The sequence below is a fragment of the Centroberyx gerrardi genome, chromosome 6 (genome assembly GCF_048128805.1).
Source record: "Centroberyx gerrardi isolate f3 chromosome 6, fCenGer3.hap1.cur.20231027, whole genome shotgun sequence".
Lineage (NCBI taxonomy): Eukaryota > Metazoa > Chordata > Actinopteri > Beryciformes > Berycidae > Centroberyx > Centroberyx gerrardi.
In genome coordinates this window covers 16051451-16067892 of record NC_136002.1, presented here as the reverse complement: position 1 = coordinate 16067892, position 16442 = coordinate 16051451, and the positions used below count along the sequence as shown (strand labels likewise).

General features: G+C 41.9%; 1 protein-coding gene across 1 annotated transcript in view; it reads left to right on the top strand.

Moving 5' to 3' along the window:
- gucy1a2 (guanylate cyclase 1, soluble, alpha 2) overlaps positions 1-16442 on the top strand; it is a 46074-nt gene that overhangs the window by 11791 nt on the left and 17841 nt on the right. Inside the window, exons 3-4 of the mRNA XM_071925778.2 lie at positions 537-661; positions 4728-5626. Coding sequence (XP_071781879.1) covers positions 537-661; positions 4728-5626 — 1024 coding nt within the window. The remainder of the gene's footprint in view (positions 1-536; positions 662-4727; positions 5627-16442) is intronic.

The window sequence follows — 16442 nt, the reverse complement described above, 5'->3', positions numbered from 1 at the left end:
AAAGTTAAAGGAATAGTTCACCCCCAAAATTTTGGCATTACCTACTCACCCTCATGTGAGTGGAAACACTGGTGAAGTTTGTGTGTCCACATAACATAGCGAGTTAGCTAGCACAGCTCCATGTCAGCTTTCTCCAAAACAACTGAACTGACTGGGGATTGGTTCTTTGGAGTTCCAAAAAGGGCAAAAATAACCATAAAATGACTCCAAACAGCTCGCTAAATACTGGTGTAAATATAGGTCTTTTGGACTCACAGTGGTATCGTTTGGTTTCAGAACACTTGGATTATGCTGCATGAGCTGTTTGGAGTAGTTTTATGGTATTGTTAAGTCTGATTGGTTGTTGGCACAAAAGAGCACCTAAGATGCTCTGTGTTGCACCTTAGGGGGATGAGGTGGAGGTTCATCCACTTACTAGCCCCTTATTAGCTCTCCTTATTTGCTCATGCCCTGGCTAATCCTATGTCTATGTGTGTGCCCACATACATGGATTTGTATGTGTGTGTGTGTGTGTGTGTGGTTTGTGTCTTTTACAGGTGCCAAGAAGATGGCAGTGAGCAGAGGCGTAGAGAAAGGAGAGAGGAGAAGTGTCCGTTTCTAGAAAATTCTGGTTCAGAGGAGGACATCTCAGAAATTCTACAGTACATGGCCACCATACTGGGTCAGTAGTACTGTGTGTGTGTGTGTGTGTGTGTGTGTGTGTGTGTGTGTGTATGTAAATCTATTTTTACTTGTAATTTTTCTCTCGCGCTCACAATGAACACTTTTGCCCACAGCTATCCTTAGTGTGAGTCTAAAACTTGCCCAATTTTGTTTGCCATGCCCATGTTTTCAAAATCCAACATGCAGGGGTGTAGCACAAAATTCTGGGCCCTATACATAAGCAGTCTCTGTGGGCCCCCTTCCTCTCTTGATCCATGTCTCTCATGCATCTTTTGAAATTTTTTTTACAAATAATTGAGCCAACTGTACACATGAATCTGTAGTGGTGGTGTTTTTTTGTTACAAAGTTCAGTCTCTCAACCGATTTATTCAGCCAATTTTAATTTAGTTATGACACTAATTACTTAGAAATAAAAAATTGCAAACAAAAACAAACTTTTCATTCCAGGCTTTTCGAGGGCCCTCCCTGCATTGGGGCCCTGGGTAGTCAGTCCCACTTTTCCCCCCACTACGACCCCCCTGCCAACATGGATGCAGGGTCTGGCTCAACTTTCCTCTGAAGTGGTCAGACTGTGCAGGTGTCTATCCTTCTGATCAGACTGGAAGATGCAAATTCTTACTGGAATGGAAGCTACAAATCCACTTTAAATTATTTGGGACTGGACGAAAATATAGGATGACGTAAGACTAATCACACTGTGTCGCTCACAGTGTACAGTGTAAAGTTTTTAGTAAGTGTGGGTTTTGAATGCTGCCAAATGACTGTTACAAATCTTCAAGTTCATTTTCTCACATCTCAAATGAACCAAACCACAAACACAGTGACTGACCAACAGTGACCAACACTTTCAAACAGTGACACAAAGTGACCACTTGATGAAGTGTTGAGTGGTTGAGAGATTGGTTTGAGACTAGAGGCTGAAATCCACAGTCTTAGTCTGTTTACATTTCACGTCAAATGCTTTGCCACTGTGATTGGTTATGGATGATCTATGCTGACAACTGAAAAAAACATGAATTCTTTTCACATAACATCTCAATTTTAACCTCAGGAAGTAAGTCTCTAAAATGACAAACTCCAATTGAGCGCTGAAGCGAAGAAATATGCTGTTGATGATATTAGACAAGGTTAGGAGTTGACCCAAGGCCAATGTAGCACCCTTTTTCACACTGCGATATTTAACCCAGGGCAGCACAGAGTTCATAAATCTAGACTGACCTGTCTAACTTAAAGGGAAAAAAACATTTTGGAATGAAACTCTTTCATTTTGGAGATACCCACCCTTTGAAAAAATCTACGCCTACACTTGATGATTGCTGGCATGAAACTAAAGCACATTATCGGTTACTATTGAAGTTATGAATCATCTTAAGACCTCTGTGTACAAAATAGTAATATGCTTTTGTGGATAGAATGATTTGTGTTTTTGAAATATTGATTCAAAATGGATATATAATGCTTTGGAATCAAACCCTTCATATATTATTTCCTTTTAGGTTGACTGTTGGCTGTCTGTCCCTCTCTAGCCTTATCACTACCTGAGATGGGCTATCCTTGGCTATTTATGACCAGGATGTAGTAATACCAATAACATAGGACCATATGTCGAAACTCTACTGTCTCTCCGATCTTATTCCTATATACTCTGTGTAACTTTGGCTGTGAATGATGGTGCTCCCCCTGCTGATTAATGATGCCTTCCCAGTCTCTGCTTACAGGTCAAGAATGTGTACTTATCAGAGTTTGATTGATGATGCCTGCACCTCACACTATGCTTACTTTCTATGAAAGTGCACTTACAGGAGTCTGATCTACCATGTCTTATGTGTGTGTGTGTCTGTAACAGAAAGAAAGAGGGGGCAGGGAGAGAGAGGCTGCATGTGTGTGTATGTGGTTGCATCTGTCTATGTGTGTATGTGGTTATGTGTGTGTGTGTGTGTGTGTGTGTGTGTGTGTGTGTGTGTGTATGGACATGTGGACATGTCCTCTGTGTGTGTTTGAGAGTGAGAGAGAGAAAGAGAGAGAGATTAATATTGCTTATCCTTTTGTTTCTGGCTGTGTTCACTGTATGTTTTTGCTGAAGATTGATTGTGCTTACACTGTAGAGTGTTATTTTTACTGCAAGCCAACACACGCACACACCGCTTTTCTCTCTGCTCCTCTACGTGTCCTTCAGTATCCGTATAGCTCAGTGGAGAGGGTTCAGACACACATACACACACACACACACAGAGAGAGAGTGTGTCACTCCCTAGAGGCTAGGCCTCTAAACACATTGTAGATACTTATAATGAAAAAGGAAGATATCATGATTTAGCAAGCATGCAGACTCACACATACACCTATACACACATGCAAACGCACACACACACACACACACGAACACACATACATAGTGAGTCATTCCCTAGGCTTCTACAGCCTCTATGGCCTAACTTGAAAAACACACACACGTGTCGTCCATGGTGAGTCATTCAGTACAGATTAGTTCTCCCTCTGTGCTGTCTAAGATCTCCTTCTATATCTTTCTGTTGTCCAGAGCCATTATCGCTTGTCATTATCTCCTCTGTCTCTCTGTCTGTCCGTCTGTCTGTTTTTTGGTCTTTCGGTCTCTCTTCTCTCTCTTTCATGTCTTCCTCTTGTCTGCCTTTCTTTCTTCCACCCCTCTCTTTCAGCATTCTCTGCCTCCTTTCTCCCTTCTGTTTCCTCCTCCCTTTCTCCTCTCTGCCTTCCCTTTGTATTCTTCTATCTCCCCTTTCCCTTTGTCTCTCTCTTTGAGTCGTGGCAAGACTCTTAATGTCATTATGCTCCTCAGTACAGTCAATACTCAACCTCACCTGTGTGTGTGTGTGTGTGTGTGTGTGTGTGTGTGTGTGTGTGTGTATGTATGTGTATGTTGTCCAGTCTGCCATGTTCAAGCCACTCTAATTGCAATGCGTCAGGGTTGACTGATCAGACAACCAACATCTGCTGTGAGAGTGTGTATCTGTGTGTGTGTGTGTGTGTGTGTTTGCATTTGTGTATGTATGTTTATGTGCATGTACATACTGTATGTGTTTGTATGTGAGGTTACATGTGTGTGTGTGTGTGTGTGTGTGTGTGTGTGTGTGTGTGACGTTTGATCATCGTTCTGCTCTGTGCCTCTCCTTCACATCAAATAACTGCCCACACTCCGGCCATGGCTGACCAGCTGTCAGCTTTTGTGGGTGTTTGTGTGTGTCAGAGTCATTTGTGCAGATATGTGTGTGTGCGTGCTTATGTTAATTTGAGTTGCATCTGTGTTTGTGTGTATGTGTGTGTGTATCAGTGTCTTTGTATGTTTCTGTATATCTGTCTGTAAATGTTACTTTGACAATAGTTGTTTGTGACAGAAGCTATATTTTTGAATGCTGTAGTCTGAACTGACATGAGATACTTTGTGTTGTCTGTAGCTCCCTCACCAAATTCTGTTTTATTTTTACCCATTTTGGGATTTTTCTGGTTTTTTTTCTTCTCGGATTCAGGTTTTATATATTTTAAGCTTTAATTTTAATTTTGCTCTAATCCTCTAATCCTAATTTTGTTAACTCAGTTATTATGCAGTCAGCAGGCATGCAACATGCTTACTTTATCTTATCAATATTTATTATTTTAGCAAGTCTTTGATCTTTAATTACTTTGAACACTGGTATTGTGTGGCTGATGTGCTTAAAATTATTTTTGGTGAATTTAAGCCTAGGCCAAAACATTTCATGCAGCAGAAGGAGTAGAAGTAACATTAGGTTTTATCTAAAAGGCAGCTGAAAGTGACTGGATTAGCAAAGTTGCAGATATTTTGTGAAATATCTGTGAGTGCTTGTTACCTAGACCTAAACTGTGAGTTCTCTGTATGTCCATAGTCACATGCCTACTCACATATATTGCAAATGCCCATATGTATGGTTTTGTGTGGGCGTAGGTGTATGGGTGTGTGTGTGGATATATGATTATGTACGGGCCCACTTTTTTGTGTGTATCTTCACAGGAGTGCAGTTCTGTATCATTGACATTAGGGTGTGCGTGTTTTACATCTCCTCCCTCCTAGGAGTACCATTCTGTGAGCTGCGAGAGCATTTTGGAGAGGAGTTCTTCGGCCTCTGCTTTGAGGAGAATGAACGAGTGCTCCGGGCTGTGGGCGGCAACCTCCAGGACTTCTTCAATGGCTTTGACGCCATTTTGGAACACATTCGCACCTCCACGGGACGCCGTGCCTCCTCTGAGAGCCCCTCCTTCCAGTGCAAGGACCCTCACGAGGAGGAGAAAGGCAGAAGAAGAGTGGATGTAGTGGGAGAGAGAGGAGAAAGAGAGGGAAGAGGGAAGGTGTTACTTCTTCATTGTTTCAACCCCGCTCCTGTTGTTGGATTGGTTATGCCAGGGCTGATCAGAGCTGTTGCCAGGCGGATTTTCCACTCAGAAGTTGAGGTGGAGGAGGCGCCACCTCTAACTCCCTTACCGCCCAATGAAGATGCAGAACACACAGACGGTGACTCCACCACCCACACCCTGATTGCCTCCCCCTCCTCCTCCCCCACACCTCCCTCTCCTTCCCCAACCTCTTCTCCCTCAATTTGCCTGTCCTTCCTCATCCGGAAAACATCCCCTCCTTCCCTCTCCTCCCTCCCAAATTCTCCCTCGGTGACCTCCACCAGGGCCCCCCTCTCACTCTCCACCAACCCCACTGACCTGTGCATCGGCCTGGCCACGTTCTGCCGTGCCTTCCCCTTCCACCTGGTCCTGGGGCCCCGCATGGAGCTACTGCAGCTTGGAGAGGGGTTGAGGAGGCAGGCTCGCATCGAGCCCCACCGGAGCCTCTCATTCAGGGACTGTTTTGAGATCGTCTCACCCAAGATGCAGCCTTCATTCCAGGGCATCCTGCTGAGGCTTGCGTCCCCCTTCACCATCCGCACCAGGCCGGACAGCACGCAGGCTGGCACCAAGGAGAAGGTAAAGTAGTCATAGCTAACAGATATAGCTGTTGTTCAGGTCCCAAATGTTACTGCATGTGATTGTAAATTATTGCTGTAATATTTCTAAGCCCCTGAAAGGAACTATTTGGAAAATTTAAATCCAGTTCCAAATTTCAAGTCATCAGAAGACTCAAAGAAGTTCATTTACAGACCTGAGGTTTGTGCTAAAATACACCTATTCAGTTCTACTTTAACTATTTGAGAAAGAACAGCATAGAACGGCAGAATGGCAGACTTTTACAATGGCTACCACAGATAGCTACAGTATGGCTAGACTACAGTACAGTTTGGCTAGACTCTTAGAAACCAATTTCTTTCTCTCCAGTCTACGATATGTTTGAAATAATAAACGGCTCTTTTTATTTAATGATTGGTTTAAAATCCATTGCAACAAAGAAAATATGAGTATGGAAACAAACTAGTGCTGGGCACATGGCCATTCAATTTTGCGGTCCACTCCTACTAGTATTTCTTCTGCAATGAGATGGTAGGAAGGCTGCAAGAGATAATAGGGACGACACAGATGAGAAGATTCTAGTGGGATTCAATGATTGAGTAAAATAATTTATTTTAATTCCTCAGGTTAAAAACTATTAAATGTTTTATTCAGTTGCTGTCTGTCACACTGTCAAGCACACAACTCAGGCTTTCCAGACTGGAGAGACAGTGAACTATGGGGACCTTAAGCATCTCACCATCTCTGTGCTGTCATATAAGGTTATATTTTATCTTTGATGACAAGCAACTGACAATTTTCAATATTTGACTTAATATGCCTGGGGTGCAAGATGGCTGGGTCTTGCACTATTTGGTGGATTCCCATTTGTTGCAGATATCCCAAGTGGTAGCAAACACACAAGTCCACAGCGTGCTCCTGAAGAAGATACATTTAAAAACAAAGAGTAGTTGTCTCTTGTGAAGGCTCCATGGTAAATATGGGGAGTTGGGTAGAGTTTTTGCATCTAAGTTGTTCCTTGTTGAAAATTAATTAGGAATTCACAGTTGTATTGGGAGAGCAGCAGAGTTTTGCCTTATATGAGTAGGATTGGCCACACCATCTATAAAAGAAGAATTTCATTTTTATCCGTTTCAAAATAGACTGTTAGTGTCACTTGGTCTGCATGGAGTAGCATTCCTCCACATGTTCCCTCCGTTGCACCACTCCTGCAACCTATGATCTTTTTGGATGGGAGGAGTCTTTTGAATATACAGGTTTGAATTGGTTCCAATTTGCCAGACACAATCAATCAATTCCAGTTGTATGCTGTATCCAGTTGTCTATTGATTGGTCGGTCTCCGCATGCTGTTAGCAACAGCCCCAAACACCCTGATCCTAAATGGAACTGACAGAAAGAGATTGATCAGGTCAACTGCAACTGCTGTGTGTGTGTGTGTGTGTGTGTGTGTGTGTGTGTGTACGAGTGTGTGTGTACGCGCACGCTTTGCTGGCTTCTCAAATAGTTCGCACTTCTCTTCTCTTCTCTTCTCTTTGTCCCTCCAAATGTGTTACATATTCTGTTCAATGTATAGCCTACTTTTTTCTCTTGTTTTTCCCTATGTTGTTTTCCCTCCCAGAGGCTTCGATTCAAGGTGTTGAAATAAAGTGTTGAATTAAAATCTCTTCCTTTCCTCCACCTTGTTTCCACGGTTTCCCCTTTTCTCTTCTCCATTGTTTCCCTGGCTTTTCTGGTTTGCTGAGACCTTGAGACAGAGAAGTGTTTGCATGGTAGTTGTTGTTCTTTGTATTTCTCCTCTTAGTTCTTGTGCCTTGCTTCTTATAGGTATCTTGTCTAGCTGGGGGACAATTCTGCGAGTGTACCAGATAAAATAAGATGAAACATTCTTTGATCCCCATAGGCAAATTAGGTCATTGCAGCAGTAAAATAGATAGATAGATGCCATGATCCTCACAAGGCACCAGGTAAAATGCATTTCTAACCAAACTTGGGTTAAACAGTATTAGATACGCACCTGCCACGAACAAACCATTGCAAATAACTGAAAATAAAGTGCAGGCTCATTCAAATAAGCAAAACAGCGTCCTGTGTGATCCATGGCGCTCCATGTCATCCAAGGGAACGTGATTGTTGTATTTCAAGCCAAAAGCCATCCACTCCCTCTACCAACACTAGCCTAATCGATGGGTTTCAGCTCAGAGGGGGAGCCATGGTACCCTGGTGAAGGACGAAGGCTGCCTGTGAGCTGAAACACGCTGGTTATTTTATCTTTTGTCTTTGACTAGCCGTGTTTCAATAAAGGCTTTTTAACTTATCCACCACCTTAGTGTGCCTTGGACATCTGTACATGGATGTCTTTTCTACAGTTCCAAGATCAGTAAGCTGCTTACTACAAACACATACCTCCTTGTTTGTTTGGTTCTTTGCATAATTTCTTTGTATTTTGCAAGTGGACTATAAACAACCCAGGTAGTGCTTCTTCATTTTTATTTTTCCTGAATTACTGGAGTATTTATTGTCCCCCATGATGAAATCAAGAAGGGGACTATGGGTCACTCTCCATCTGTTTCCTTGTTTATTTGTCCATCTGTTCTTCCGTCACCTGTGACATCTTACACAGCTGTTTGGATTTTGACAAAACTAGGGTAATTATGCATCTCACCACTGTGTTCTAGCATTTTCAAAATTACACTGATTGGCCCAAGGGAGGCACTGCATTGTTTGTTTGTCCATTCATGTGTCACAAGCGATACTGTATTGTGACACCACTGATCGGATTTGGACGAAACTTTGGGAAACGAGGCATCAAAATTACAATTTTTAATAATCAGTTATATACCAGTTGTATATCTCCCACACCGCAAATTGAATTGATGTGAAATTTGAGGCACATACCAGCTATTGTTGCTTTACAAATTTGCCTCTGGGATCATCAATGTATGCCATATTGGATTTCCCACCATTTTGAGTTTGTTGAAAAACTCCCTCTAAAGTGTTTTCATTTACTGACTACTTGGCCCAAGGAGTTACTGCATCATTTGTACATGTAAACCAGACTAGTTGCAAGGAAGCATTCATGGAGACAGTCGCTGTAAGAAAGTATTACAAGTAATACTGTATATTTGTTTGCCTGGTTTTTGTTGTTGGGCATCCAAGGGGACAGCTGTAAAACATAAGCTGTTCTAGATTTCCATCTATTCTATTTCCATTCTATCAATGCTTCTTTGATATTTTTCCTGTAATCTGTGAATGATTAATTAAATAACTAAATTTTTAAAGGTACAGTCCACTGACTGAATGAAAAAATACATGGTGATATTATATTTGTCACTGTTTCTCAGAGGGGGGGACTGAATAATTTGGGGGGGGGGGGGGGGGGGGGGGGGCATGTTTAGTGTTGCTTGTCCACTTTGGGAATGCTTCATATAAGGGTAGCTAACTTATTCAGATTGTCACACAGTTCCCTCGCGCTCTAACAGATAGTCATGGCAACAAACTGGATCTTGTTTTGCAGCCAGTTAGCAAGCTTGGCTGGAGTTTTGGGCGCATACTTTTCGCAATGATTGAATTGGGGCTAAGCTGTCTGGCAGTCAATTACATTTGGCTTGTAAGCACAAACAGTTTAAGGGTGAAGCTAGTTCATCCCTGACACAGAATTAGAGTGGATAGAGTGAGTTCCCATTTCAGTCGATATTCTTCAATTGTGCTTTGGCTGGTACACAAAATTTCATACCCACAGAAATATTGGTGATGTCATATAAGCATAGTCACTGTGCATAAAACTCAGAAACCGCTTGACTAACCATGGCAAAGGCAGCTTTGGAATTAACACTCCACTTTCATAAACAGTTCATTGCCATGACAGGATTATGAAAAATGGAAGGAATGGCAGCCATTTTAGAAGATTACTGATACTCCAGGGCATTTCCTTTCCACCTCTTCTAATTCTTTGAACTGCAGTCTGGGGGCTAGGATACTTTGTTCCTGCTTTGTGTACAGAGAGCTCTAATTGGATGGTTTTTAGCCTCGCTGTGGCCAAATGAACCAATCCCGGGGTTTAGTGCATTAATCTAGACAGATGACTATGAAACACAGCAGCTTATGTTTACAGATCCTCCTTGCACATACGCACGCACGCACGCGCGCGCACGCACGCACACACATACACACGCACACACACACACACCGCAATGTTCACATTCTACATGTCTGCAGCAGTAGCAGCAAGATTCCCCTCTTCACAGTCAGACCTTGAGTGCCACTACATCTCCTAGCTTTCATCTTTCTTTCTGTCTGTCTCACAATCTTTCTCATTCTCTCTCTCTCTCTCTCTCTCTCTCTCTCTCTGATTCTTACCAATTTCTCCTCTCTCAAGTATTCCCTGCCTTGCTTTCATTTCTCTCTCTCTCTCTTACACATACACTCATTGAGGTGCCCTGGCAAAATTCCCCCCAAAAAACAGGCGTTCCTTCCATCATGGCCACCTAATCATCCCTCGTAACCTAATCGTAACTCTCCACTGAGATAGCTGATGTGTGGTGAGCGTTCTGGTGCAAAACTGGCTGCCGTGCATCACCCAGGTGGGTGCTATGAGTCCCCCCCCCCCCCCCCCCCCGCCGATATGTGAAGCGCTTTGAGTGCCTTGAAAAGCGCTATATAAATGTAATGAATTATTATTATTATTTATTATTATTGAATTCATTTAAAAGGATTTATACCTATAGAAAATGGAAAAGCAACAATAAATGTTCAGCAAATGCTTTCTCTTTCATCTCTTTCCCTCTGTCCCTCTTCCTCCTCTCTCCCATCCACAAAATACCCTGATATGAGAGGTACTCCAGCACATTCACTCTGTGCACACTGTCCTCACTGTAGGTGCCTTTTCTGTTGCTTCTTGTGTGTGTGTGTGTGTGTGTGTGTGTGTGTGTGTGTGTGTGTGTGTGTGTCACCAGATTACAGTTTGGGCAGGTGTGATCACTCACAAACATGCCTTTTACAGTAACTGCAAGTTAGCTTTTACAGGTCATAGAATACATGTGAAAACATGATTTGTTGCCCTGGTATTTAAGTATTTCAACCATTCAGTCATTTCACTTGGTTGAATGACTTCCATTCTCTAGGGATTTGGATCAGTGAAATGCTATTGTAATTCTAGTGTAAGGTTGGCAGCAAAAAAGTCAAATGATTACCAGAGTTCAGATAATCATAGGAATGTATTTCAAAGTGAATTTGGCAGTGGGGGTCAGAACAAAGGGGAAGAGTATGCATAAGAAGAGGAAAAATATGTGGAATAGTGTACATATGAGTTCAGGGTTAGCTGAAGCATCTGTGTTCTGATTCTGTGCAGTGGCTCCATAATTGTCAAAAAAAAGCACTGCTGAAGTCTAAGTTAGACACAGCCTGCAAGCTCCTAAACACCATCAACCAGAAGCTTGAAAGATTAGTGTTCCAGTATTTATGTGTTTGTGTGTCTCTTTTTTCTTTATTTTTGTCATATGAATCTTGTGTTACCTGGGCAGAGAAACAAAGAAAGAGAGTGAGAGAAACAGAAGCATGGGCTGACATTTTCACTAGAAAGGGCAACGAGAGAAGGCGACAGGCCAAGGTAGAGAGGCCAAACACCCCTGTGCTGTGCTCTGTGTGTGTGTGTGTGTGTGTGTGTGTGTGTGTGTGTGTGTGTGTGTGAGTGAGTGAAACTGGCCTGTGGTGGTCTTTCACTCTGACCTCCTCCATCTCTTCCCCCAGGGATATGGGCTGTGCAAGAGACATCCTGAGACTCACTGAAAAGGTCAAATCACATCTCTCTCTCTGCGCAGTGTGTGTACTGTGGTCAGCACACAGTGGTGTACACAGGTGCGCTGTCAGAGGCTCTCTTTTCTAATCAACGAATCACCCTTCCCTCACTCCAACCTGCTGCAACCTCACTCTCCTTCATTCCTCCATCCTCAAACAGAGGTGACAGCAGGTTGTGGCACAGATCAGCGTGTTGCCAGACTGGCTAGACTCGTTTCTGTGCCGTTTCTTGAGGCAGGTTGAGGCATAATGCGGCAAAGTTAGAATATACATGAAATTTTAATGCCTGCAAAAGTATTTCCATCACAGCGTGCAAGTGCTGAGTCATCTCAGCAAACCCAGAACCACTGATTTAAGCAATAAGCCACGAGACGCTGTGCTTTACAGTGGTTTTAGAACAGCTAAGAGGTGTTTTTAGGCACAATGCGAAGTGGATGTAGTTAAAAACAGAATGGGAATGTTATTTTTATTTTATTTTATTTTTTTATTTGACCTTTATTTAACCAGGCAAGTCATTAAGAACAAATTCTTATTTACAATGGCGAAAAGGCAAAGCCTCTTGAGGGAGGGGGGTAGGGGCTAAAAAGAAATATCAAAAATTAAAAGACAGCAACACACATCTAAACATTAAATACATATTTTATTTTAAATAAATAATAATTAAATAGTAGTTCAATTTTATTATTTTGGCAAGCAACACAGTTCTAGGACCTGTGTGTGGTGATTTAATATTCAGTACTTATGTGATCACAGATCTGCAGCTTTGAACGTGACTCAGCCAATCAGAACTGAGGAGTGGAGCTATCTGTTTTGAACCATGCATGCTATGTGAGGCTGAACATCCACCAGGAACCTTCTTTCTCAGTACTGGCTTTTATTCTTTGTTCTTGTCAATGGAAATGATGCCATTTTGTTAGCCTAGTGAGCTAGACCTCCCATCCAGCTGTAGCTGAAAGGTGATGGTCTAGAAACCTGAGACAGAGCTGTCACTCCAACAAAGGTAGACATCATCTTTATGTTGCTAAGCACCTGGAATTTACCTGATATACAACAGAATGGCCAACATAAATATTGATGCCCATCGTTTGGACCAAGCAGTGGACGCAGCCGTAAGCAAGCTTAGCCCTGTTTGGTAGACGAGAAGGTTTTCTGTTACTTTAAAAAAGATTTTTTACATGTTGTAAAGTGCCATTTATTTTCAAGTTCTGCCTGCACAGTTTACATAAACCTGTTACAAATTTACTCAGCTGGAATGTTTGCTGCTGTTGACATTTTCTCTCTCACTTGACAAGAATGAATTGGAGAGAAAATGCTCCAATCACAACACCTGCCTCTTCAACAGTGATGCTATCGCTGTAGACAACATCAAAAAAGTCCCCAAACTCTCTGTGTCAAAGAGTCTGTTTAGGACCAGACAATTGTAGGGCCTATATGTTCCTGAAAGTGTTATGAGCTTAGCATGTTTTTACTGCTCAGAATATAGAGCACTAGATGTTAAAACTAAACTTAGCAACAGCTGGAGCCAAGACCAGCACTTCTCACAAGTATCTGTTTATAGTGCTGCTAGCTAATAAAACGTGTTTCCCGGTGGACACTAAGGTGGAAACTCTTGACTTTGTGCCAGTTGACCTATAGAATTTTCAGCAACCAACAGGGAGTGATTCAGGGAGTAGTTACCAATCCTAAACAAGTGACAGAAACAAGTCTGTCTATCAGCAGCTCAGGATTAGCCGGAGGAACCACCAGGATGCTCACAGTGTATTCTCTTAAATAGCATCTGCAATGTCAGATTTTCTATTTCACAAATGCTGCTGCATTGCATTCATAGGGCATTTTGAAAGAAGAGATGTGTGTGTGTGTGTGTGTGTGCATGTATGAACCTGCATGTGTGTGAGTACAAAGAGAATTTCAACATTAGCGCCACCTTTGATCTGTTTCCAGATAAATCACTGCTATGATGGTTTGTTTGTTCAATGGAGAGTGCTTTGAAAATCACTGCCATCTCTCTCCCTGTCTTTGTCTATTTCAGACAAATTTACAAAACACAGAGAGAAGAAGAATAAAAGAGAGGAAGGAAAAGAAGCAGAGAGAGAGAGAGAGAGAGAGAGAGAGAACACCACTAGTCATGGACAAAACATAGATATTTTTAGTCTGATCGTTGAAATTATGACAAAGCTTTTGAAATTCTAATAGAGTAGAAAAGTGAGATAATCACTGACTTGATATTTTCATTTTTTAACCCACTCATCCAGACTTACTACTTCAGTTGGATGAAAAAGTCATTGTCATCAAAGTCTTGATGCCCATGTATTTTTCTAATCATGCAATCACTGTAAGGTTACATGCGACCTTGCGAGACTGCGAATGGATTGTTTTTTGTTGAAACCACAGACTGTAGAAAATAATGGACAAAAAGGCTGTGACGTCATCTGTTGACTTTCTACTGGCCCGTACAGAAAGTGGGATTTCGGGTGCTGGCATGTTGCATTTTAAGCTTGCCATTAGTGGCAAGCTTCTGTGTTTAGGTTGTGTAGTTTGGCCAGGAGTTACTGCACATGTGTAAACTTCACTATAAGCCCCTGTTGAACTGGAGTTAACAGTTTCTTTTGTGGTGATTTTTCGGTGCGGTTGTTTGGATAGTCTTCCCATTTCAGTTTTTTGTGTGATTTAAATTTTGTGTAAGTGTTTTCGGAGCCAGCAGAGTTAGACCAAGTTCCCAGGTTTCTTGAGATTCTACAACTATTTGATATATGTTTTTCATAGTTAAAGTTGTTGTAGTGAGGTGCATAATGTTTGCTGGATGTTTTCATTAAAATGGTTGCTGTATGTAGGTTTTCATAATTATGTTGAAATATTTCGTTGTAAGTGAGCCTGTTCTTTTGTTTAAGATTGAATGTGCTGTAGTAGCTAAGTTAGAGGCCTGACGTCAGAGTTGTGCAGTAGCGCCCACCACAAATTATGTCTCCCTCTTCTTTTATGGTAGCCTGGAAAGTAGCGTAGATGAATGTGTTACAGTGAAAGTCTTTTGTACAATGTGCTTTCTGCTGCAAATTGCAGATTAAAATTCGGCATTTTGTACATGTATTGTACATGTGTATTCAATGGTTTGCTTAAACCCAACATCTTTCATTCTTTCCTTACTTATTTGACCAGGTCTGTATTGCAAATTGTCCACCTATAGCACTCTTGATTTAAATAGCAATCATTTAACTACATTGCCACATTTCCACCTGGCGTGTGGATGAAATATAAGCATCCGAGTTGTCTGATGCAATTTTCCATTTACATAAAGTGGACTAAAATTCTCCCGTTGAGTGGATTTTCAAAAGGGTCATCTGTGTCCTTCAACTGGATCAAAATTTCAATCTGGCAGAGGATGATTGTGTTCCTGTATTCTGACTGAAGTGTTTATGTGGTGTTGTTTCATTTGAGTGGGGCTCAAACAGTCCTATCAGCTGATTACCTGTACCCAGCTGCATTTAAATGTTGTCAGTGTTTTTTTTATGGGTTGCATAGATCCTACAGTGTTGAAACTTGCTAATTTCACAAAGGACCACACCAACCTTCAGTTCAAGTATTTAATGAATTTGTTATGATTTTTTTTGTTATGATGTGCCAGCAGCATTTCAAACCTTCAGTTGCCTCTTTCACGTGAAACAGCAAGGATGTCTCATGCCATAGTGGTCTTTTGTAATTGTGTGTGTTTATCCAAGCTACATGTCAAGTCTGCGTGTGTGTGTGTGTATGTGTGTTTGTGGGCGTGTACACGTTTTACTGTGAAAGTGGGATGTAAGAGTACTACACGATATAGTCAGAATCTGTGACAAGATAAGAGCATTGCAGCATTGTGTGTGTCTGTGTGTGTGTCTGTGTGTGTGTGTGTGTGTGTGTGTGAGAGATGGAGGAGAGAGGCTGACTCATTGACTCTCTGCTGCTCAGTGCTTGTTCATGCAAATGAGAGTCTGTTGACATGCCAGAGTCTGCTCACAAAAGACAAACCATTAGCTGTCCGTTCCCCTTCCCGCTATCCCTCTCTCCATCTCTGTCTCTCTCTCTTTCTTTTCTCTTTTCCATTTTTCATTTCCAATGCATCTCTTTCTCCATTTCTTTCTCTCTGTCTCAGTCTCTGTCTCTGTCTGTCTCTCTCCCTCTCTCCCTCTCTCTCCTCTCTCTCTTTCTGCCTCTGTTTCAATCTCTGGTCCTTTCATCTGTTATTTCTCCTCTCTCTTCCCCCTCTTCTCTCCTTTTCATCTATCTTCGGCTGCCTGGTTGGTTGGTGATAGGGCTGCCAACCTGAATCTATAAAATTCTGTATATTTGTATAATCAAATGTGCACAAGACAGTGTGGGCTACCCAAACATTGCTATTATAAGGCAAAGCAACACTTATACAGTGCCATATCAAACCACTACAAATGTTTCAGATTCATGTTACAAATGTATAGGCCCAAGTAGTAGGCCCAATACTAGAGTAGATTACTTGTTAAGATGGATAGTTTTGCTGTGAGATGTTTAATCAGACTAATTATTTTCTCCTACCTGTATAGTTCTTCCATACAAGCTGTTTTAATGCCTTGATAAAGACAGTCTGACTATGAAAACATGGCTAATCTGTTAAGATTTAAGATCATTTTAAAAAAAATCTGTTAGAGTTATGAGTGCATAGCTACTTTGAAGCTTCAGTTCCTCGTGGTGACAGTGCAGTGACCCTGAATAAGGACTCAGCGTATATGCACCTGCTACATAGATGTGTATTGAGTTATTGCTAAATATTGGGGCACAACATACTGGCCACTGCTTGCAGTCTGCCATTGTGGTTTTATCTGCTTTTGTAAAAATACATCTTACATATACCGTATCTCATGCCTTCTCTGCTCCTTGCCTCCCTTACCCTCACTCATGCTCTTCTCCTCCTTTTTCTTCTGTCTTTTTCCTATCTCTTTCCCTCTATCATGTGCTCTCTTGTCCTCCTTTTTCTTCTCTCCACTGTTTCTCTTCTGTCTGTTTCTCTCCCATCCCCCTCCGTTCCTCGCCCTGCCTTCC